At 38.4% G+C, this 25,630-nt stretch overlaps 1 protein-coding gene and 1 long non-coding RNA gene across 2 annotated transcripts; both read left to right on the top strand.

The window, feature by feature from the left end:
* Positions 1 to 424: 424 nt before the first annotated feature.
* Positions 425 to 24,779, top strand: LOC148791623 (uncharacterized). Its single transcript, XR_016076773.1, has 3 exons — positions 425 to 590; positions 4,690 to 5,619; positions 24,246 to 24,779. It is a non-coding gene; the product is annotated as an uncharacterized LOC148791623 (long non-coding RNA).
* Positions 490 to 3,670, top strand: LOC104596752 (Pentatricopeptide repeat (PPR-like) superfamily protein). The gene has a single exon (XM_010258031.3). It carries the CDS (start codon positions 823 to 825, stop codon positions 3,517 to 3,519), a length of 2,697 nt encoding a protein of 898 aa, XP_010256333.1. The 5' UTR covers positions 490 to 822; the 3' UTR covers positions 3,520 to 3,670.
* Positions 24,780 to 25,630: the final 851 nt, after the last annotated feature.

The raw sequence follows: 25,630 nt of genomic DNA on the forward strand, positions 1-25,630 counted from the left end.
ATCCTAGCTTCTTCTATTCAAAAAAATTGGTGATTATTTAGAAAAATTTAAAATTTGGGACTGTTAATTTTATTGTCAATGTTTGGATGGTTGATAAAGAGAATTAGATGACATTTTTTACTTTTCCTATATGACATAACGATTGATTAACTGCTTAACGATAGATATTAAATTTTCATGTTTTGAAAATTTAAATACTGAATTATCACATTTTTAAAGTTTGAATGCTTATTTAAACTTCGAAAATCAAATCGTCACTTTAGTTTAACCGTGGTTGCCTAACCTTCTTTCATTTGTCGTCGGCCAATTCTGATCGAATCTTTTTGACCCAAATTTGAAAGAACCGACAAAAAATCGTCGAATGCTAATAGTAAAATAATAAAATATCACTCAAACTCTTTGCACCAAAGAAAAAAGTTGTTTTAGAAAAGCACATAACTTTATCCAAACAGACCAATAAATGGTACCAAATTGTTCCTGTCGTGAGTTTCCAGAGCGCGTTATCTAGAACTAGATATGCAATATTAACTTCTCATTTGTGTTCGAACTCTCGTTTCAAATTCTCTAACTTCATCCACCGTTGGTTGGAGGTGGGTAGTGGGTTTAAGCTTTCATTTAAGCATACTTCTTCATTTTTTATGATTTTCTCTGCTGAAGATTTCTTTCTTTATTTTATTTTGATTATCATGTTAGTTGTCTTGAATTGTTAGAATTCATAAATTTTCTCCATTCCTTCAATGGAAATATCAGCAAATCAACAATAAATTAATTATCTTTCCAATGAAAGGATAAAACGATAGAAGAGGAAAAAAAATCTCGCCAATGGAGAAATCGGTTCTTCTCTGCAATTCCAAACCCCCAGTTGCAGACCTCTTCAAACAAGAAATCTCAAATGAAGTTTCCTTGAAACCCATCAAACCCAGTATTCCTTCCTCCAAGGTACCTAAAAAGGTGGCCTCGGAGACAGCTCCAAGGATCACAGAATTCCACTTAAACCATTTGTGCAGAAATGGGCAGCTCAAAGAAGCTGTATCTGCTCTCGATTCTATTGCCAAACGTGGCTCCAAGGTGGGACCCAAGACTTATATTTCTTTGCTACAGTCTTGTATTGATATGGATTCAATTGTGCATGGTCGTGAGCTGCATGCCCGAATTGGTTTGGTTAGGGATCCAAACCCTTTTGTTGAGACCAAACTTGTGAGCATGTATGCTAAATGTGGGAGTCTGGAAGATGCCCGTCGCGTATTTGGTGGAATGCGTGAGAGAAATCTGTTTACTTGGTCGACCATGATAGGTGGGTACACTAGAGAACAGAGATGGAGGGAAATCATAGACCTTTTCTTTTGGATGATGGATGATGGAATTATTCCAGACGAATTTCTGGTGCCAAAGATTTTACAGGCTTGTGCAAACTTAGGAGATGTTGAGACAGGGAAGTTTATACATTCTTTTGTGATCCGAAGTGGTATGGATCTGTGTGTTCATGTTAGCAATTCTATATTGGCCATGTATGCAAAGTGTGGGAGATTGAGTTCTGCAAGAAGATTTTTTGAGAAAATGGACCAGAAAGACAGGGTGACTTGGAATACTATTATATCTGGATATTGCCAGAGTGATGATACTAAAGAAGCCCTTCGGTTGTTTGATCAGATGCAAGTTGAGGGAATTGAGCCAGGTTTAATAACTTGGAATATACTGATTGCTAGTTATAATCAATCTGGGAAGTGCGACCTCGCTATGGAACTGATGAAGAAAATGGAGAGTTTGGGGATCACTCCTGATGTCTTTACTTGGACTTCCATGATTTCAGGTTTTGCACAGAACAACAGGAAACATGTCGCCTTGGAACTGTTCAGAGAAATGCTATTAGCAGGGGTTGAACCAAATGGAGTTACTGTTGCAAGTGCACTTTCAGTTTGTGCTTCTTTGAAAGTTTTATTGAAGGGGAAAGAACTCCACTCGATTGGAATTAAGATAGGATGTATGGGAGATGTACTAGTAGGAAATTCACTGATTGACATGTACTCTAAGTGTGGGAAACTTGATGCTGCTCGGCTTGTCTTTGATAATATCTCAGAAAAAGATATTTTCACATGGAACTCAATGGTTGGAGGATATGCACAGTCTGGATATTGTGGCAAGGCCCATGATCTCTTTGTGAAGATGAAGGATGCAGGTATCCAACCGAATGTTGTGACATGGAATGTTATGATCTCAGGTTATATACAAAATGGAGATGAAGATCAGGCTATGGATCTCTTTCATAGGATGGAAACAGATGGAACAATCAAAAGGAATACAGCATCATGGAACTCACTTATTGCAGGCTCACTTCAAAATGGGCACAAAAACAAGGCTCTAGGGATATTTCGTCAAATGCACTCTTTTTCAGTGCGACCAAATTCAGTTACTTTGTTGAGCATCTTACCGGCTTGTGCAAATTTAGTAGCATCAAGAAAAGTGAAGGAGGTACATGGTTTTGTGTTGCGTGGAAGTTTGAATTCTGAGCTCTCAGTAGCTAATTCTCTTATAGATGCTTATGCCAAGTCTGGGAACATTGCTTGTGCAAGAGCCATATTTAATCATTTGCCATCTAAAGATATCATCTCTTGGAACTCGATGATTGCAGGTTATGTTCTACATGGTCTTCCTGATATTGCACTTAATCTCTTGGGTCAAATGAGACGACTGGGGTTCAAACCGAACAGGGGCACTTATTCAAGTATTATCAGGGCATATGGTCTTGCAGGGATGGTGGATGAAGGAAAACAAACCTTCTATAGCATGGTTGAAGATAATCAAATTACTCCAAGCTTAGAACATTTTTCAGCTATGGTAGATCTACTTGGTCGTTCGGGTAGGCTTGGTGAAGCATTTAAGTTCATTGAAGAAATGACAATAGAACCTGATCACTTAATCTGGGGTGCTTTGCTTACAGCTTGTAGGGTCCATGGCAATATAGGTTTGGCAGTCCGTGCTGCAGAACATTTGATGAAATTGGACCCTGGGGATTTCATAGCGTGCAGGTTAATGTCACAGATATATACATTAAGTGGGAGGCATGAAGATGCTTCAAAATTGAGGAAACCTAAAAGGAGAAATGCGACAAGTAGTTCTCTTGGGTTCAGTTGGATGGAAATAAAGAACATAGTGCAGACTTTTAACCCAGGTGATCAATCTATGCTAAAGTCAGATGCTTTATATTCTCTGTTATGCAGCATTGCAGAAGAAAGGGTAGTTCCTCCTGAATCTTGTGATATACAGCTATGCGTTGAGGAGGAAGAGAAGGAGCAGCTTGTTGGGGTCCACAGTGAGAAACTTGCAATTGCTTTTGCACTTATTGGCTCTCCTGATAGATCTCGAAGCATTCGGATTGTGAAGAATCTAAGAATGTGCAGAGATTGCCATAGGACTGCCAAACTTATCTCTCTGAGATATGGTTGTGAAATTTATTTGAGTGATCCAAACTGCTTCCACCATTTCAAAAATGGGAAATGTTCTTGTAAGGATTATTGGTGATGCAAAATGAAAATAAATTTGAATCACAGGAAAGAAATAACTGTGATGTTAAATGGAACTCTTTTATAGAATTTTACAGAACAACTTGTAGTCACTAACAAGTTCAATTCTTTGTACCTTATAGAGCAGAATGCATTTCTTCTAGTGAGAATATCTGTCTATGTTTCTCTCTTTCTCTCTCCCTCTCTCTCAAAAAAAGAAAAAAAGAAAAATCTGTCTATTAGTTTGATCCCCCATGGCCCTACAGCAACTTGGGAAGGTTGGACTGGGTTTAGGGCCAACATAGGTCAAACCCTAAAACACAGACCTTGGGCTCCGGCCTGGACTAAACCTGAGTTCAAAACCTAATTTTGTCAACCCAAGTGCAGCCTGAACTGAACCCAACACAACTTGGGTTAGGCTCATGTGGGTTTGGTCATGTTGGTTGTGTTTGTAAGGTTTCTTATTCATATTTGCACTTCTATTTTTCATTTGGACATATGTATCGTTTGAATTAGAAATGGAATAATAGAAATGTTTGTGTGTGTGAGTGTGTGTGTGTGTGAGAGAGAGAGAGAGGTCCTGATGTACTGTACTATCATAGTCCCGTTGTGTCTTAGATATTCTTTTTATTTCTTTATTTTCTCTTTCATTAGCCATGTAACGGCTTTCTTGTAATTGTTCATATCTTTATCAGCAGTGAAAGCAGTTTGAATCTTTGGTTTAGAAGGGTGTTTCAAGAGTTTTTTATTCCTTCTTCAATTGCTAGATTGAGGGCTCTCTGAAGGCTGTTTTGATCAGTCCAAGAAACTGCTGTTTTTCCTGGAAAGATGCCCAGCAACTTGGTATTTTATTGTTTCATCTCAATCAGCTGACCCAATCAGCCTAGGATTTTAGATCTGGTGTTGCCCTAGGGTTCTCTATCATATTTCTTGATTGGCTCAAGTTTGGGTCTTTTTTTGAAGGGTCTTTGATCCCTCCTTTGGATTGGCAGTCTTGAAACTTGCCTTTTTGGACTGCCATCACTAGAAACTTGCTGTTAAGGATTTTTTTCTTGAAATTCTTCAAAGTGTCTAGACTGAATCTTGATTAGTTTTGATTGGTAGATTGCTTATTTTTCTCAGTTTTAGTATTGATTTCGGTGCTGTTTTCTCCCTCTGGACTGTGATCTGTGTGTGTTTTTTCTTGAAGATGGCTGAAAAAATTGATGTTATACCTGCAAAGTTTGATGGAACTAATTACAGCATGTGGAAGTTCCATTTTGACTTCTTTGTTGAAGGAAAATGATTAGAGGGTTACTTGAATGGGACTATTACCAAACCAGGTGAAATTGAACCAAAAGCCTTTCAACAATGGAAGCTTGATAATGGAAAATTAGTCTCTTGGATTTGGAGTTCAATTCTGCCTGATGTTGCTATACCTATGAGAAGAATGAGGACAACCTATGAGATGTATGCTTACCTAAAGAAGGTTTATTACCAGTCCAACATGTCAAGGCAATATCAAATAAAATTTGAAATCTTTGTTTACTCTCAAGGAGTAGGAGTATTATGCTATCTTCCTTGACTTGTGGGCTGAATATGAAGTAGTTTACATTGATCATTTTGACTCTCTAAGTATGTTAAGTACCTTTAGAAACACTTTTAGAAGAAAAAGGTGAACTAGTTCCTTATGAGGCTTCAACTTGAATATGAAATACTAAGGTTTACCATTTTGAGTAGGGGCACACTTTCAGATTTGGATTCAGTAATGGGCTGCTAAGGGAAGAGACCAGACTTATGACTGCTGCAAACATTGATGAAAACCTGGTGTTATGAGTGTAAAGGGTAAGAAAACCTAGTGTTATGACTGCTGGTAGATTCTGGGGCTGATACAATCTTTATTGCACAAGAGGGTAAGAAGTCTGTTGTTAAGGATTTCTCTAAAACCTAGTGTTATGAGTGTAAAGGGTTTGGACACATTGCTTCTCATTGTAAGAAGAGGAATGCACTCATTGTAAACAACATAGTCATATTATTCCAGATTGCCCTGTTTGTCTACCCAAGGGTGCTCAGAAGAAGAATCCACCACATGCATATCAGGTGACTGAGGAACATACTACTGATGCTTCTGCTACCAAAGGTGAATCTTCTACTTCTATGGATGAGGAAAAAATTTGACAACTAGTATCCTTTGCTATTTCTTCTCTGCCTTTTTTGTTATTGGCTTATCTGGTGAATTCTTTGGTTACTACTTTTCTCCTTCTTATGTTTGGATTGAGGCTACTAATCATATGACCGGAGCCTACTTTGAACCTTTAAGTAAATGTTTTGAGACCTACCATAGATACATCATTATTGCCAATAATGAGAAATTGAACATCATTGGAAGTAATGGTTTGTGCCTTAAGCTTTTACCCTCTACTTCCTTTCCCCTTACCAAGACCTTCTTTGTTCCTCATCTTATTATTAACCTTATTTCAGTTGTTCAACTTGATGGTCATATTCTTACTTTTCTTCTGATGCTTGGTAGTTTGATTCATAACCAGTACACTAGGAAGGTGAAAGGGAAAGGGTGTAGGCTGAGCCACTTGTTTGCATTGGAGTTTGAGAAATCTCAAATAATAGAGTCATCAACTTTAGATTTTCTTCATCTAGTCCCGTTTTGGGCCAAAGAAATCATGTTTGGGATTTATGGCATAAATGTTTGGGTCATCCCAACTCTGAAAAACTTAAGTTTTTGTTTGACTTTGGCTTTATTAGATATGAAATTTATTTTTTATATACTTTTGATACATCTTGTGTTACTTGTTGCTTGAGTAAAAGTTGTATTTTTACCTTTTTTCACACAATTGAATAAACTACCTCTCCTTTTGAAATTATACGTAGTGATTTATGGACTTCATTTGTTATTTTACGCTTGGGATACAAGTATTTTGTACTATTCATTGATGACCGTAGTATGCACACTTGGATTTATTTCCTTGGGCACAAGTTAGAAGTTTTTCCAATATTTTGTCTATTCCATGCTATGTTCAATTTTGGTTTCAATCAAGAATATTGGATCTCCCTTACCCTGGAAAGAAGGCAATTAATTGTTGTTGGGTGTACAGTTAAGCATCACTAAGATGATAATACTGAGTGGTTTAAAGCAAGACTTGTGGCCAAGGGATAGACACAAACTTATTGCCGTGACTGTTTAGAGATTTTCTATCCGGTTGCTAAATGGGTTCACTAGAAGTGATTATTTTGTTAGCTGCACCCTTTAATTAGCCACTATTTCAGCTAGATATCAAGAATATCTTTCTCCATGCCTCCATTTTGATCTTCATGAGGTGTATATGGAGCAATCTCCTAGGTATGTTGCTTAGGGAGAGGTAGGCAAAGTGTATAGATTGAGGAAGGCTATCTATGGGATGAAACAATCACTGTGTGCTTGGTTTGGTCAGTTTAATAGTGTGGTGTTGATCATTTAGTGTTTAGCAGAGATACTTCTTCTAGGAAGATCATTTTGGCTGTTTATGTAGATGATATTGTCCTCATTGGTAGTGATGTATAGGGAATTAGTGAACTAAAGTAGTTTTTGCATCAACATTTCTAGACCAAAGACCTAGCATGATTGAAATATTTGGTAGGTATTGAAGTGGCTCAATTAGAGTGGGCTATCTCCTTGTCACAATGTAAGCATAAGGGGTGGTCATTCATTCATTCTTGGCTCGGCCCAGCCCGACCCAACCCACAAACTTCCAAGCCCAGGCCCAGGTTTTAGTGTGCAGACCCGGCCTGGCCTGGACCCACATAAATCTTGGAAAATTCTAGGTTGGGCTTGAGTCCAACACTTTAGGCCTATCCCAGGCCTGGCCTGCAATATAATATAATATATAATATATAACATACATATTTTTATATAATAACATATATATCGTATTTTATATGTTATATATACTCAGGTATATTTTATTTTTATACTAAATGTCTATTATTTTATATAAAACATACAAGTTTTAAGTTTTAACATATAAATAAATATTCATTAGTTGACACATGTCAACACATGAGTTTACATTTGTGCCAACACTTAAGTCAACTCAAGTATGAGAATTGCCCTCTTAGGCAAGGCCTTCATTCTCATTGCCTAAGCAATGTGGGACTTAGGCTAACACTCAATGATAACACTCACTAATGAGTGTTGTTCCAAGTCCCACATTACTCAAGAATGGGAATGAAGGCCTTGCCTTCATCTATAAAAGCATAAGTCAGCCAAGTCAAACTAAGCCTAAGAATTAAATGAGGCCCATGCCTTATTTTTTGTGCCATAGGCCCAAAGCCTAGCCAAGCCCAATCTAGCTTGGGTTTGTGCAATATTTTTTTTCATATATTACATGTTTAATTTAAAAATTAATTAAATTTTTATTATTAGATGTCATGGGCCCAAAGTCATTAGGCTCGGAAAGTCTATAAGCCACTAGGCTTGCAATTTGGGCCTGGGCCTAGGCTAAAGACCATATCATTGGTGCCAAACCTGGCTTGGGCCCAACCCGATTCATGATCACCCCTAGTATGTCTTGGATTTGTTGGATAAGATTGGGTTGTTAGGAGCCAAACCAAGGAAATTCTGATGGATAGGGGTGCTGAGTCAATTTGTGTAGAATCCCATAACTATTCATTGGGAAGGTGTTGGGAGTGTTAAGGTATTTAAAGTGTGCCCCAAGCCATAGGTTGTTGTTATACAAGAAAGGGTGAGAGTTATTATTGGAAGGGTACTCAAATGTAGATTGGGCAAGGGCCTTTATGGATAGGAAATCTACTACATCTTATTGCATTTTGTGTGGAAGTCTTATCACTTGGAAAAGTAAAAAGCAAAGTGTGGTTTCCAAATAGTGCTGAAGCTGAGTATAGTGCAGTGGCACACACCACTCGTGAGTTGATTTGGCTGAAACATCTACTTCAGGAGATCGGGATTCCTATAGCTAAACCCATAAATCTAGTGTTTGAAAATCAGGCTGCAACATATATTGCCTCTAATCCAGTTTTTCATGAGAGGACGAAGCATATAGAAGTTGACTACCATTTCGTGAGAAAGAGAGTGACAAGTGGCAATGTAGATACACCCAATGTCAAGTCAGAAGACCAACTAGTAAATGTTTTCACTAAGAGCATGATCCAAACTAGAATAGACTATATTTGTAACAAGCTAGAGCTTTCTGATATATATACTCCAGTTGAAGAAGGATTGCTAAAGTCTAGTTGACAGAGGTATCGCTATCTAGGAGTCTGCCTTTCATACTCTCAGTTTCTCTATATTAGGAGTCCTTTATCAAGCTTCAAGCTAACAACCTACTACATCTCCTTGTAAAGATTCCAATAGAAGTGGCAAGGAGAGTGGAAAAAATTCAAGGAGATTTTCTTTGGGAAGGTTTGGGGGCCCAAGAAGTTCCATCTAGTAAATTGGGAGAAAGTGTGCAGGCTAAAGAATGGTGGGGGTTTGGGGGACCTTCAATAAGGCTTTTCTTGGTAAATGGATTTGACAATTTGGGTTAGATAAGGAAAGGAATTTGCTTTGGAGAAGAGTGGTGGTGGGAAAGTATGGAGTGGTCAGATTTGGGTGGGACTTGAGGGAGGTGTCCACTTCTTTTGGGGTGAGTGTTTGGAAAGGAATCTCTCTCCTTATCGCCCTCAAACTTAGGTTTAATTGCTGCCAAGGTTGATTCAAAAGGTTGATGTTGCAACATAACATTTCTCCTACTCTCTTCACTATGCACCAAGGAGTAGGCTTGTGATAAGGTCACATTGTCTCCCGTTAGAAATTGTTGTCTCATAATGTCATAGTCAGAATTCAGACCATGTGACCCTATTAGTTTCAACTTGCTTTCTGTAAGTCTGTGCATCCTTTTGACTTTCCCACTCAATTATTTCTAGATGGTCAATTTCATGCCATAAGGATTTTAGAGTTGAGAAGTAAACTGAGACTGATTTCTCTCCTTGCTTAAGATTATTTACTTCACATTTCAGCTCATAAGCCCTAACAACATTAAGGAGTTGGGAGTAGGTCTTTTTCATGATATCTCAAATTTCCTTAGCTGTTTTTGGCCACAAGTAGTTTCGGATGATGTGTGGATGCATGGAGTTGCACAACCATATCATAACCAAATAGTTCTTCTGAACCCATTTGGCATAGGTTTGGTCCTCCTTGGTTGGTTCATTCACATCCCCCAACAAATAGTTCGGTTTCCCTCTACCTCCAATAGCCATCATGGCTGATTGGGTCCACTCCAAGTAATTTGATCCGTCAAACTTGACGGTGGTAATCTGAAAACTGTTCTGAGGCATGTTACCAGAACCACCAGCCCCCAAAAAACTTTCCCTTTGGTTCTTAAACTCCGTTGCTGTCAGCTCTTCTCAGTTTATGGGTCAAAAACAGAAATTTTAGGACCCAAAAAGAACTTTTAGGTCAAAACAGCCGACCTAGAAGGTTCGGCCACTACCCATAAAGGAGAAAACAGATTTGTTAATTCTCCAAAAAGCAGCACAATCCACTCTTGAAAGCTGAAACTGGTCTAAATATTGCCCTAGAGGTGGCAACAAACAAAATCTTTAGGATTTCAGTCCTAGAAACCCTAAAACTGATCGTAGATCAGAAAGAAACCCTAAAACATGAGGAAAAAATTCAAAGTCTTCCAGCCGCACCTCCCAGACTGATAAAAAGAACACCTTTTTAGGTTCGACCTCAAGAAAAGATACTAGCTTACCCAGAAAAATTCTGCTGCCACCTTCAATCCAAGGTCAAAAACCTAAAAACTGAGATTTCTGCCTTCTTCGGATTTTTCCTGATCGCTGAACACTCTCCAAGGTTCTACAAAACCTTGGGCATAAATTGCACATGCCAGCAACCTCCAAGAACCAGCCAATGAACATATCTCTGCTGAAACTTCCAACCCTAGGAAGTTCTCATGTAGTTAACCTTATTAAACTAGCATAAGAATCCCTAGGTTGGCTCTAATACCAAGTAGTCGAATAGGACTGCAATCAGTCCTAGGTTCAATATGAAATAATCAAAATAAAAGATTGAGAAAAGGGAGAGGGAGACGAAGAGAAGAGAAGAGGAGAAGAAGGACACGAAGAGGAGAATTCTGAAATAGAGTGCCTTGACTTAGATTGTTGCCCCACTCTACAATTTATATTAATGTTTAAATAAAGATAAAAGGGCTGAATTACCCTTACTGCTTACATGGCAAATAAATAAAATAAAAGGACTAATAAAACAAACTGAAATAACTGTTAACTGCTGAACTGAATAAATATAAAGATAAACATAAACTAACGAACAGTGGGGACCACACTAATGTTCTCTACACATACCATCCAATTAAACATAAAATCTAGGCCAACTGCTCAAATTGAGAGATAAGCTATAAGCAAACTTCTCCCAACACCTCCCCCATGGTACCAGTCTTTTGTCTTCCCTTCACATGGGATGAAAAATGGATTTCAAGCCCAAGCTAAGAAGGTGGGCAATTGACTAGTGAGCCAATAAAATACATTGGATGAACTCCTGGCAATTAAGATTTATATATTGAGATTTACATGTTGCATGTTGGATGCACTCCTTAACACATAATGATCCTTCGATGTTAGGAGTGGATATTCAGTTGATGAGTACAGATCACATTGACAAGGAGCATGCTCTCCTTTAGGGCCCTAATATTCTCAGCAAGATGCTAAGGAGTTTTGAGTTTATAGTTTCATGTTTCATGCATAATATTTTGTTGTAAGTTTATGGTGTATCATAGATGTAGACTTACCGGTTTACGACAATTCACTTTTAAGCAATGGTTAGGGGTGCAACTCAAATGGGTTGGGCCAGGTGATGCAACATAAACAGATTGGGCTGGGTTGAAGGAGCAACTCAAGCCTGGCCCATCCCAAGGTTCAGCCCAAGTTTATAGACCAAGGCCCAACCCAAGCTCAACTCAACATAACTTGGGCCAGTCTTGGGCTCAGGTTGGGTAAAGCCGGGCTTAGTCAGGCTTGGGCTATTTCATTGGTTTGAAAGAGTTTATGAATATACTTTTGCGTGGCCATATTTTATTAGGCTTAATGGCCTAATTTAGGGGCAGGATTGATTGAAAATATGTACAAATGTCATTTTATAGATATGCATATACATATTTTATATATGTATATACATGTACATGTAATTTGGAAAAAAAAGATAATTTTATATAAACAAAATTCATGTATGTATGTATTTGTTTAGGTGGTCTCAGGTTGAGCTTAGGCTCCCCGAGGCCTCAACCGAAGCCCAACCAAAGTTTAGGTCAGGCAACTCAGGCCTGAGTTTTCTGGCCCAGGCACAACCTGCAGCCTGAAAACTCAGGCCCAACCCATACAAAAGTTCAGGTTGGGTAAGGCTTTGGATTGGGCCTGCACGAGTTGCAGCCCTAGTAATGGTTGATCGTAAGCAAAGGCAGCCACCACCAATATAACTAAAAATTAAGACTGATGGGATCAGTCAATTGAATCCCACAATCTGTTCTTTCTCCTACTCTTTTCTTCTCTTTCCCTCTTCGTTTCTCTTCTCCTCTTACCTTAGTCTGCAGGGTTCTTCATATTAAAATCAGTAGAAACAGTTAGGTTATCAGAGAAGAAAGAGGGGCACATCATTTACCATTCTCATTGCTTAAACACTCTCCAGGCATGTTCTCATTGTGGTAAAGGACACATCATGGAGTTTTGTTGTATTCTGAATCAGAAGTCAGGGGGTTTCCCAACCATGCCACATATAAGGACAGTACAACCACCTCTGTACCTATTAGCACCCAGACACATCAGAACCAACCTCAAACCATTGATCAGACAATTACTATCTCAAGGGAAGAAAACACAAGAATGATGTCTACCTCCCAAGCTTCTTCATCCACTTCTTATTTGGCCCAAACAGGTATTGTCTCAGCATGTCTCATTTCCATAACATCTGCTCTTTGGATTGTCAATTCTGGAGCATCAGATCACATGACAAGTACTCAGATCTACTTGAGTCCTGTCTCTCATATAGGATCTATTAAACCTATTTCCAACTTATCCTTTCATCTTTTTTGTATGTTCTTTGTCTTTTCAAATTGCAAAGTTAGCCTTAGAGCATATCATTATTTCTCTGGAAGCCACTTACTATTAGCCACACCTTGAATTAGATGTCAAAAAAGCTTTTTTACACAGTGACTTACAAGAGACATACATGGAAGCAACCACCTTGGTTTGTTTCTTAGGGGGAGTCTGGGAAGGTCTACTATCTAATAAAGACACTTTATGGCCTTGAGCAATCCCCTCAGGCCTGGTTTGGAAAATTTAGTGATGTTGTGATGAATTTTTTGTTGAAGAAAGGTTGGTTAGATCATTCAATGTTCTGCAGAAAGTTTGTGTTGGGACAAAATCATTTTAAAAGTGTAGGTGGACAACTCATTACAGGTGATAACAAGAAAGGCATTAGAAAACTTAAAGTCCAATTTTCAGAAAAGATTTCATATGGACTTAGGAAAGCTGAGGTACTTTCTAGTCCAAACCATGCTCTACTCCAACAGACCCAAGTGTGAAGGTGACAGTAGATCAAAGAAACTTGATTACCCAGGGAGATACAGGCAGGTTGGGAAATTGAATTATCTTAAGGGCTGTTTGGTTCCCCAAAATAGGTGCTCGGAATCGGAATCAGAAGGGCCAATTCCAATTCCATCTATTTGTTTAGTTAGAATGGGATTCTGATTCCCATTCAAAAGTTTCTTAAAAAGTAAAAAACTCCTTTTAAAAAAACTTTCAAACCCTAATGTTAATAAAATATTATCAAAGTAACATTAAGATAACAATATTAATAAAATAATAATACAGTAATTATAAAAAACTAATAAATAGTAATAAATTATTAATAGAATACATAAATATTAGTTATTAAATAATAATACACAAATAAGATGTTAATATAATATAATTAAAGTAATAATAAAATAATAATAAGAATACGATATTAATAAATTATTCATAAAATAATAATCAAATGTCAATAATTAAATAATAAATTATCAATAAACTTGTAATAAAATATTAGTATATTAATAACAAAATTATAATATATAAATAAAAATATTAATAAATTAATAATAAAATACTAAGATGTTAATAACTACATGTTAATAAAATAATAATAAAGTACTAATAGAATTTTTTATCAATAAAGTACTAATAGAATATTAATATAATATTATTAAAGCAATAATAACAATAATAATAAAATATTAATAAACTAATAAAAAAACTGAAAATTTTTGGTTGATTCCAAATTCAGCTTTAGATGAACCAAATAGCAACAATTGGAATCCAACTCCAATTCCCTCTATACCAATAAGGCATCAAGAATAGGCAATTTTGATTCTAATTCCAGGTGATTTAGGTTCTGATTCCAATTCCTATCTTGCGCAAACCAAACTGACCCTTACCATTACTAGAGCTTAAATCTCCTAAGCAGCGAGTGTGATCAACTCTATGGACTCCCCAAGAACACCACATAGAGAAGCAATCAATCATATATTGAAGTATATAAAAGGACCATTGGTCATAGAATGTTGTATAGACAATCAGAGATCAAAGCAAAGTGAATGCATGATATGTTCATTGGACTGTCTCAACTTCAGACAAGCAGTCCACTACAGTGTATTATACTTTTTCTAGAGGGGAAACTCGACAACTTAGAAAAGTAAGAAACAATGTGTAGTGGCACAATCAAGTGGTGAGACAGATCAAGATATGGCCCGTACTAATGAATTTTTGTGATGGATGACCTTTCTACAGGAGTTGGCGATTCTAGTTAAATGCTTCTTATGAGTCTACACTGTGATAATCATGCTGTCATTACTATTGCTTCAGACCTAGTTTTCCATGAGAGAACTAAACACATTGAAGTGAATTGGCATCTTGTTCAAGAGAGGCTGCTTGATAAAGACATCATTTCATCTCTTCATTCATAGCTTCTTTCCACCTTGGATCAGACACGGTCTTTGAGTACCTAGAAGACATGAACAGAGGAAAGAGCAGACACAAAGGAGTGATATAGGCTGGAGATAAATGTGAGTAAGAAACAAAATCAGCAATGGGGTGCAGAGTGGTGCAAGAACGGATAGGCTTACGGGGAGCAATAGGAAGATCCAAATCAGAAGTGTGTGTGTTGGAATTACCTTGGATTGCAGAGACAGATTGATCCGAGTCCAACTGGCTGCTGTCATGAGTTTGAGGGCCCTTTTTCCTTCTGTTGTGGGTGATTCGTATTTCTTTCTGTTGCCTACTGGAGCCTTCAGGGACATCTGCAGTATTAGGAGAGGTAACCGGCACAGTGGGAGCCTCACTAGGTTGACTCGGGATGCCACAACTAGGAGTAGAAGAAGAGGATGGAAGGCCCAAGGCAGATAGGGGAACAAAAAAGGAGGGAGAATGAGAATCCTCTTCCATCCCACTAGTTTCCCCCTGAAGAGGATTCTGAGAAGACTGAAAATAGGGTTGAGACTCAAAAAAGACCACATCTCTGGTGACATACTTTTTCTTGGAGATAGGATCATAACACTTGTAACCCTTTTGTGTAGGAGAATACCCCAAAAATATTCCTTTCGTAGCCCTAGGATCCAGCTTGGTCTTCTTTGGATCCTTCGCATGTATGAAACATATACAGCCAAAGACCCGTGGAGGAAGAGGAAAGTCTGGAAGAATAGGACACAGAACAGAGAAAGGGGTTTTAATACCCAACACCTTAGATGGCATCCGATTTATCAGATATGATGCAGTAAGTACAGCTTGAGACCAGTATTGTTTGGGAACCTTGTGCTGGAATAGTAAGGCTCAAGCTGTCTCCAATAGATGTCTATTCTTGCGCTCAACAACCCCATTCTGCTGAGGGGTATGAGCATAGGATGATTGATGTAACATGCCAACATCTTCCATGAATAAGTTCAAGGATTTTTCAAAATATTCAGCAGCATTATCTGACCGAAATTGCTTAATCTTCTTATCAAATTGTGTTTCAATCATTTTGCAAAATGCCATAGTTATCCGTGGCACTTCATCCCGTCCTTTAAACAGGTAGATCCATGTGTATCGAGAGTAGTGGTCAATAAAACTGATGAAGTAACGAAAGCCATCGATAGAAATAATAGGTGAAGGGCCCCAAATATCAAAATGAACCAAATCAAAAGGAGCTCGAATTTCATTACTGGAAATTGGATAAACAGTTCTACATTGTTTTGACATTTGACATACTTCATAAACTAAGCTCTGACTTGAAATGCCCTTAAACAATTTGGGAAACAACATTTCTAATGAAGAGAAAGGTAAATGACCTAGCCTAGCATGCCACAGATGCAACCTAGCTATGGACTCCACACTCTTCGGACTACTAGTAGCAGATGCTTGTAAGGCTGAACCGATGTCTGCATCAAAATAGTAGAGGCCTCCATACTCATGACCGCTCCCAATGGTTTTCCTCGTCAATTTGTCCTGAAAGACACAATGAGTAGGAAAAATGGTTATACTACAGTTCAAATTTTTGGTAAGTTTTGAAACAGACAAAAGATTTGAGGTGAGACTGGGAACATGTAGAACTAATTTAAGAGAGAAGTCTTTTCTTAGGTCAACCACCCCTTTTCCAGAGATGGTGGAGAAAGACCCATGCAACTCTCATCTTATCCTGACCAGACAACAATTGATATGAAGAGAATAAGGAGGACATATGTGTCATGTGGTCAATAGCATCGGAATCAATAACCCAAGATGTAGAGTCAATAGAACTAGTTGCACTAAAGGCAGAGACTATACCTGATCTGGCAAGAGAGGAGGAAGCAAAAGAATTACTCCTTAGATTTGCTAAAGCCCGGCTAAGGACCTCTATCTCACTAGCAGTAAAGCCCAATGCACCTGCTCCAGAGGAATCAGCAACCTGCCCCATGGGAGAAGAAGTCACTGTTGGTATACTCTGTGAGTTGTCACCATTGTTACTAGTGACAAGATTCCCACTTGCCGCATGACCCTTCTGTTGCTTCTTGTCTTTTCTCAATGCAGCTGGATTTAGGTGAGGATATAGGACCCAACACTTTTCTTTTACATGTCTCTCACCCCACAATGAGTGCACTTAAGATGCTTCTTGTCTGGATGTCTGTTTCCCTTAGTAGAAATCAGGGCTGAATGTTCTCCAAATTGTTCAGCTGGTTGAATTTGAGAGTCAACTTGCATCTCCTTTCTCCTGACTTCTTCATTCCTTACCAGATAATAAACCTGGTGTAACTCGGGCAGTTCATCTCTTCCTAGAATTTGTGACCTTATGCCCTCATACACTGGGTCCAGGCCAGCCAAGAACTTAAAGGCTCTGCTCTCTTCAATCTGTTTATCATGTCTCTCCTTGTCCCTGGCATTTTCCCAGTCCAAAATCAAGTGATGGTCAAGTTCTTCCCAAAGTCCTTCCAGAGTTGCAAAATATGTTGCAACTGTCATATCCCCTTGCCTTAAGGCAGCAATATCTTGATTCAATCTGTAGATTCTAGCATTATTTTTCTTCTGTCCATAGGTTTTAGACACTTTTTCTCAAATCTTGGCTGCTGTAGGAAAGTGTTGAACAGTCCTGGCAACTCGTGGAGTAATAGAGGCAAGCAACCATGACATAACTGTGGCATTCTCCTTGCGCCACACTGCATACTCCGCACTGCCAACTTCAGGTTCCTTCTTATTCCCATCTAAGTAGCCTGTGAGATCACGGGAAGTAATAAAGAGCATTGCAGAAACGGACCACTCCCTGAAGTTGTATTCATCCAGCAGCACACTCGTAATCTGCAAACTGTGCAGATTCGGGTTTTCCAGGTTTGAAGACCTCCCACCAGGTCTGTTATCCTTAGAAGAGACCTCTCCGGATATTGAAGACATCTTGACTGCAGACTCTGTGTAGATAACACTGTTTGAGACTAGCCGAAGTGATCACAGGGCTGAAAAGAGACTAGTTGCAGTATTGGAGAAGGTTCTGACAGCTCACAACACTGTTTCAGACTTGCCAAGACTGTCACAGTTCTGAAGTAGTTCAGTTACAGCAGCAAAAAAAAAAAGGTGTTCTGAGCTGGTAACCGACCTGAAACTGAGAGCTCTCCACCACTGCACTATGCAGACTTTTCTTGGGCTTCGATTACTGCAACTGTAGAGAGACCTCTCCGGATATTGAAGACATCTTGACTGCAGACTCTGTGTAGATAACACTGTTTGAGACTAGCCGAAGTGATCACAGGGCTGAAAAGAGACTAGTTGCAGTATTGGAGAAGGTTCTGACAGCTCACAACACTGTTTCAGACTTGCCGAGACTGTCACAGTTCTGAAGTAGTTCAGTTACAGCAGCAAAAAAAAAAAAAGGTGTTTTGAGCTGGTAACCGACCTGAAACTGAGAGCTCTCCACCACTGCACTATGCAGACTTTTCTTGGGCTTCGATTACTGCAACTGTAGAGAGAGTTCCCCCCCTACGACCAATACTAGGACTGCTGAAATCAGTCCTCAAACTAGGTCTGTCCTATACAGACCTCTCTTAGCAGCCGAATGGCTACTAAATACTAGAAGCAGTCTAGTAGGACATCAACTTCTGGGTCTTACTTCCCTTGCGCCCTACAACCAAGGGAAACCCTAGGTTCGAACCTTGTGTTGTTCTCCTGCAACCCTAGGGTTTCACCGCAGCAACCAAGATAAAAAAAAGGAAGAAAGACAGCAAGAGAGAAGAGATGGCGTCGACTGTAACCAGGAAATTGCTCAATGCTCTGATACCATGAAACCTGAAATGTTGTAGCCGAAGTAGTAGAAGAGAGGAGGAGACCAAGAGGTGCTGAGAATGTCGAACTAAATAACCCAGTCGACAGTACTATCATTTATATTAGATTACAGTACAATGTTACAGGAAATGTCTGGAATGCCCCTGATTAGTGATGGGACACCCAGACTACTTAAAACACCAAACAAACTTAAGCCCATTAATACAGGCCCAGTACATAACAACTTAAACACAAATACAGGCTAATAAGAACACTTATCAGCTGAACCATCAATACATAAAACCCTTCAACCTAACACTTTTTTGGCATTTTGTCAGGAAATAAAAGGACTGCAAGACTTCATAGGTGGGAAACAAAGGCATTTTAATTCTTGGGTAACTTGGCTAGGATTATCAATGAAGTTTGAGATATATGGGAAACAAAATTTTGGTATAAATGTGGGAGTCAAAAGACAAAATTTTGGTATAAATGTGGTTACACCCTATGTCAAGTCAAAAGACCTATCAGGCCCAGTTGGAGGTGTTTGAGTTGCCTAACTTGTATTTTCAAGTTTTAGTTTATCCATATGTTCTTTACTTTTGCTGTATGGGATTTAGTTTACTTTTGCTGTATATGAAGAGGAAGCCCATCACCCTAATTATTAAGCTCTGCAAGGCAGTATATTTCCTAGTAAGGCAACTTAAACTTTCCTTACAGAAATGAACTCAAACAGATTATGTGGCTAACCAGGTCAGTGCAACTCAAAATCCAATGTGAAAAATGGTTGGCCAGTAGCATGGTTGATGCTTAAGCCAAAAAAGGGGTAGAAAGGGATCAATTATTTAGGGATCAGTTGTAATGTGAATATATAAGGAGTGAGAGTTATGCTTTCAATGGGTGTATGAAAATTTGTACATAGCCTTTTCTGTTAATGCATAATAAAATTCATTGTTAATTATTGAAAAAAACTTAAACGTTCTTTACATTTTATTTGATCATGCTTAGAACTGTTTTGTATATGTAATTTAGCTGTTTTTAAATATTTCATAATCTTTCTTGATCTGTTTTTCAGTCCAATCATTTATATGTAAATCTTGGTTTTCTTAATGGAATAGTTTATTTTCCTTGCTGGATGGGTGTTGGTAATAGTTGATCTGGTTTGCTTTTCCAGTGCTCCTCTTTTATCTAGAGTGTCAATTTGTTTTGATTTCTTAACTGCAATGACTGATAAGAGGGTTCTATATGAAGGTAAATGGCATTGCTGTACCTAGTGCCATAGACCAGTAGGCAAGAGGGTTTTGCTTTATATGTTCATAAATTAGGCAGCAATTGTCTTTCCAAATATTGTAGTTGTTTAGTTGAATGGTAGTGCTCCATGGTTGTCATAGGATATGGAATATGGACAGAGGTGGTTAGTCACCCTTCGAAGACCTTTCTGGACCAATGTCTCTTAATGTTTGCAGACTTTTGTTATAATTTTTGGTGGAACCAGAGGCTATTCCAACTTGGGTCTACTTTTTTTTTTTTTTTTTTTTTCGGTGTGAGCATCTATTCTGTTTGTGTTTCATTGGCACTTCCAAGCTATTTGTTTGGTTGTTCATTAAGGTCATTGCATAAGCAAGACTTTGTATATTTAAAACTAAAAGGAAATTCTAATTCTTGCCTGAGGAAATTTAGAAAAAAATATGGGAAAGGAAAGCAAAAGGACTGCAGCCATTCATAAAACAAAGACTGCAGATTTCATACATGTTTATAAATTAATGAATACCTCCTACTTATTAAAAATTACAATTCAAACGCAGGGTTTATTGTAAGGGGCCAGGGAGTGCTAGAAAAGGAGAGTGGTTAAAGCTGTGTTAAGGAGAACTAAGCCATATGTGGTTATGATTCAAGAGACAAAAGGTGTTGGAACTAGAGAGGGGTAAAATTAGAAGTTTTTGGCTAGCTAGGAATATAGGTCAGGGGTGTGTGCCCCCTCATGGGGGGAGGGGATGGGGGGAGTGTCAGGTGGAATAGCAACCATTCAGAACAAAAATGAATCTGCTCTATTCTTGCCTTCTTGGTATCTCGGGAAATCTCTGATTCTATTATTTTTTTTTCTGCATGGTTTTTAAAGTATTTTGTTCTTTTCTTGGTCTGCAATTCTTCTGTTGCAATAACTACGTTTTAGTTGTTAATTCTGGATCACTGAGAAATGTAAAAATTTGATTGGGTCCAGATAAAACTCTACATTAATTTTCTTGTATGTATAATAATTGAAACTTGATTTTGAGTTCTAATGGTAATGGACAAGTCCAGTGATCTTGAATACATCAACCAGATGTCCCAATAGGTCTCTATTTGAATCACTTAGTTGGCTTATCGATGCTGTCATTATTTCTTATTCTATGAATATTAGTTGTTAGTTTCATTGCAGATTTTTATACTTTTTTTTGTTTCTTCTGTCCTGGGTAATTTGTCTTTCAAATTGCTGATATAGTGAATTACTGATTTATTTTTATTTTAAATTTCCATTTCTTGCTACGTAGTTAATGATGTACATTGAAACAAATAGAATGCACAAATCACAGTCAGTAAATAGAACTTAAGAGCAGTTTTCTGGTGCATGTAGCGTATATGGTATGTACACTCCAAGGAAAAGAAAAGGAAAATGCACATTATGGAGTAAAATACTTGTAATTGAAAATTCTGAAACTAGAAAAACTGAAACTCAGACAAGATTCTATAACTGAATGAACCATAGTCTAGATATGATCTTTGCTTGAATTTAAGCAGTCTAAAACAAAGACCAATCAGTTGATTATTTGAACTAAATGGGTTCATACAATAAGCTGTTAAGAGAATATGGGTTTATTATAACACTTTATAAATGGCTGGGAAGGTGGTTAAGATTCTCTAGATCTTTTTTCAAAGTTTGTCACCAATATCCATCTTTCCCATACAAACAATGGAGTATGAAGTTCTTTTGCCCCTTTAATATTGGTGCTTATGCTGGAGCATGGAGGTGGCTCATCATGGTATCAACATGTGTGACATGCCACAGCAACATGACTTTGGAACCATATCTCTTTGTTTGAGTTTCCTTCTGCTAATTTTCAATGAAGTCCGTCGTTTCATTAGATTAGAATTGTGATTTTTCTTCTTATTTCTATTGGAGTTTATTTTGCTCTCTTTTGTATATTGCCTTTTTTTATTTCATATTGTGGATTTCAAGTAAATAGAAGCTATTGGATTTTAATCTCATAAGAGATTAAATCCAATGGGTTTGATTGGTCAATTACATGAGAAATTGCATCTGCACACTTGATTGAAAAATTAGCTTTTATCTTACAAAACTCAGTTTTGAACTTGTCCCACATTGGAAAATTATAAGCTTTGTTTTCAGTATTTTAATAGGAGCTGATTTATACTTCTTAGAGATAGTAGAGGAGAGTATGGGGGTTTGATACTGTGCAACACACGCGCATGTGTGCAGTGCAATGAGGTGCACTTTGCCCGCACCCGTGTGGCTCACGAAGGGCGACTTTGGTTTTGGTGCGATGCTGACCGTTGATCACCGTTGATGAGATCAATGGTCACGATTCGATTGGATGTGATCAAGAGGCACAATTCAAAGTTAATAGTCATTAACTGTTAACTACTTTTTAAATTATAGTCACAATTCAAACATTGTGACTGTTCAAGGTGCTTTCTCTGAATTAGCACCTACCTTTTCTTCATATATCTTATAAACTATTTAAGGAGCATGGATCAGACTCCAAAAACACACAATTTCGAAATTCACTTTCTTTCTCTCTCTCTCAGTCCAGTCTGCTACAGTCTCATAGAAGGTTTTTTTGGAGATTCTTCAACTTTGCTGGTTGCAGATTCTTGCCCAAGGCTCTGTTGTATCTTGGGAACGGGTTTGCCTGTAACCTAACAGCAAACTCAGTGAAACTGAGTGGAGGCAAATAACGTTCTAAAGACAGTGTTTTCAGACGTGCCTCAGAGCTTCTCCTCCAAAGTTACAGTGACCCCATTTTTCCAACAGAAGCATTAGGTGGAGCAAAAAACTATGAAGAAAATGAAGGCCCGACTTTGGAAACGGGTCTGAATTTATTATTATTTTAGAGAAAATGGGTTAGAATGTCTTAAATCTGCAGAAAATGATTTGTCACTAATGGAGCTGGGATTTTGGTTATGTTTCATTTATTTCAAAGCCCTTATTGTCCTTTAATTATCATAAGCACTTTATTTTGTTAGCTTTGTTTATTGCCTTAGTTAAAAAGATTTCTGAAAGAGAGGCTTACTCTAACAGTTACATTGAAGTTTTTGTTTTACATGCTTGTGCTCAGCATGGCATGGGCTATGTGCTAGTACAACTGTACAAGGTTGGGTAGATTTGGGCTATCTAAGGGCTGAGGCCTCAAACAAAGCCCAGCCTGAGCTCAGATCAAACACAAATTTTGGGGCTCAAGATCAATCTAGAATCCAAAAATTTATGTCAATTCTGTGCAGAACACATGTTGGGTTCCCTCAAGTTGCAAATCTACTTCCAGCGGCCCTCTCCTATATTTTATAGCTCAAGGTAAGCCCATTTCCCTAGTAAAAAGGGGCCTATCTTAATCAAAGAAAGAAAAATATACAAATACCTTTGGATTGCCTTGTGTTGGCAGTGTTATTACTTGTTCTAATGATAAAAGTACTCAAGTGCTCAAAAAACATCCGACGGGTTAAGTCTACGATGTCTTCTACTTGGAGGGACATGATCCTTGATAAGGGGCATTTTAGTCCCTCCACACAGACAACGACACGTGGACGTTGTCGATAATGCAATGCCAAGTCAGTAGGCCAGCTTGATGAGTCAGCATGTGTCATCCAACATCAGGTAGGCCGCCGAGCTGGGGTGAGCTTGAGCCACGGACAATGCGAGCTCGCCCAAAACCGTTTCACGCACCTTGCTCTCAAAGGCGCCTTTACCACGACCATAGGTGTAGCTCGTCGAACCGTGTGCCACAAGACCCGCGTGTGACTTGTAACCGCCGCGCGAATGTAGTAACTGATATGCTAACATGCTTTATGATGTGGAAACAGCTCCGTCAAAGACAGAAACATTGCCCCAGGCACCAAAACCCTAGATAACTATGAAAGGACTCCAAATCTACCCCAAAAGGTATGCGCACTGAAACACTTAAGCCCTCTCATACTTTCCCACGCAATTCCTGTACTGATTTAAGCATTGGAGTGTTCTCCCGGGTAAAATCTACCCAGGCACTCTCACCCTTCTCTCTTTCCAGCCCTTTCCAGCTCGGACATGCAAATGCCAATTCGGCCATGCAGCTCGACACTGCCAGATCAGATCCTTGTTCACACCCAATCACAAGACACGAGGGAGCAGCCAGATTGCGCATCATCAATCTTGATTCTCTAGTCCCTAGACACTAGATAATTTCTATGGCTATAGGGCTCAACCTTGATCAAAGAAAGCCTCGCTTAGCCAAAATTCTTTGTAATTTAAGTAGGCTGGCTTAAATTATAGGGATTCTATTAATTTTGGTGAATGAACTTCCCATCCCTCATGCCTATGATCCAGTAGCTGAAATGATCAGTCACCATCTCCACAAATATGGAGGTGCAGGTTTCTCTATGGTAAGGTTAGTAGACCTCATGTGCACCTTACTTGTGTTGTTTTGATTCTGTTAGGCTGCATTTGTTTTTAGTGTAAATTCACATTTACACCATGGAAAATTTGATCCCGGTTTAGTGATTGATGGAAAATTGAACCAGGGTGTTTTGGAAATTTTCTTTCATGCTGTTTGGTTGTTTCGATGTAAAAGTGAAACTCTACTCTAAAACTCTGCTTTGAAACTCTACTTTGAAACTTTGCTTTGAAACTTCATGGAGCTGACATAGAGCCTGCATATCTCTTTCTCTGTTGACTTCATTGATGACAATGATTTCATCTCCATAAACCCGTGCTCTCAGTCACCAAAGAAGCTTGACACAGAACGGGAAAAGGTGCCGGTGCACACAATGTAGATTTCGAGTTTCTCTCTAGCAACTCCACCGGTGAAAGGATGTTAACGGTCGACAAGCTCTTCTTTGAAGACAAGCTCTTGCCCTTCTGGGAAATGCAACATTCGGAGAAATTAAACAAGATCAATCTCAAAACAAAGGAAGCAGAAGGAGACCATTGGACAGATGAGGTCTTCTAACGCTGTCTCGTTTGAGGTTGGGAATATGTGTGGGCGAAACGAAGAAGGAGACCATTGGATGGAGGAAGTCTTCTCACACTCTCTTCGACTCTTCATATAGAGAGGAGACCATTGGATGGAGAAGAAGGAAAAGTTTACGCCGATTTTATCGATGTAACCTTTTCATTCATTTTCAATGTAAATATTGGCGAGAATGTACTTTTATATCGATTTATGAGGCAATATTAACACCTCTACCAAACACGTGTAAAATCGAACAGGGTGTAAAGTTTACCTAGGTTTGATTTTCCACCTCAAACAAATGTGGTCTTATATATATATATATTTATTTTTTACATGATAGGAAGAATAAGTTGATTGTTCTTGTAATGATAAGGTTTAAAATATCGATACACCTTAACATGTGGGAAGGTGCATATCATGGGTTTGAGCAACCCCGACTTTTTTATTTTTTTATCAAAATCTTAGAAGGGCCAGTCTTTGCAAGGCTTACCCCTGAAAATATTAAAATTTAAAAGACTTTAATATTTCATGTATTGGAGACGGGGCCGATAGATACATTATGCGCTTATATGTGATGAAATTTTGAACCTTGATGTAAAGGAACGTGGACCATTAATCCCTCTCCTTTGTTGAGCCTTCTTTTGTATTCCATTTTTAATGGCATTTTGCCTGTTTACAAGAGAAAAAGCATGCTGGGCTTAGATTATCCTCGGCCCGGCCTGATTTGTTTGAGAAAATTTTTCTCAGCTGCCGAACTTGGCTGTTAATACAAGTTTTCGACGGCAAAGCAGTAAGGCGCACCTGAAATCCACATCGGTGGACTCACCTTTTTCCTTGTCGGTTTTTACATTTTATTTTGATAGATAAACAAGAAAGATAACACTACAACAAAAAGAGAGGTTATCTACAACCAGGCGGATGGCCCCAAAAGCCGAAACCATCCTCCCAAGATTTCGCAAATCACCTGAGTCCTAGATCTATTAACATTTTTGAACTTTACATTCACAAAAGTAGGAATAAGAGACATAATTCTGTCCATCCAAATAGTTGAAGACCAAGAAAGCCCAGACGATCATGAGTTCAGAGCATCAATTACACTCTTGCGTCAGACACTATGAGAATAGAAATCCCTACTTTGGTCCTGAGCCAGAG

Source organism: Nelumbo nucifera, chromosome 5, assembly GCF_055504915.1.
Source record: "Nelumbo nucifera cultivar China Antique chromosome 5, China Antique-T2T, whole genome shotgun sequence".
Classification (NCBI taxonomy): domain Eukaryota; kingdom Viridiplantae; phylum Streptophyta; class Magnoliopsida; order Proteales; family Nelumbonaceae; genus Nelumbo; species Nelumbo nucifera.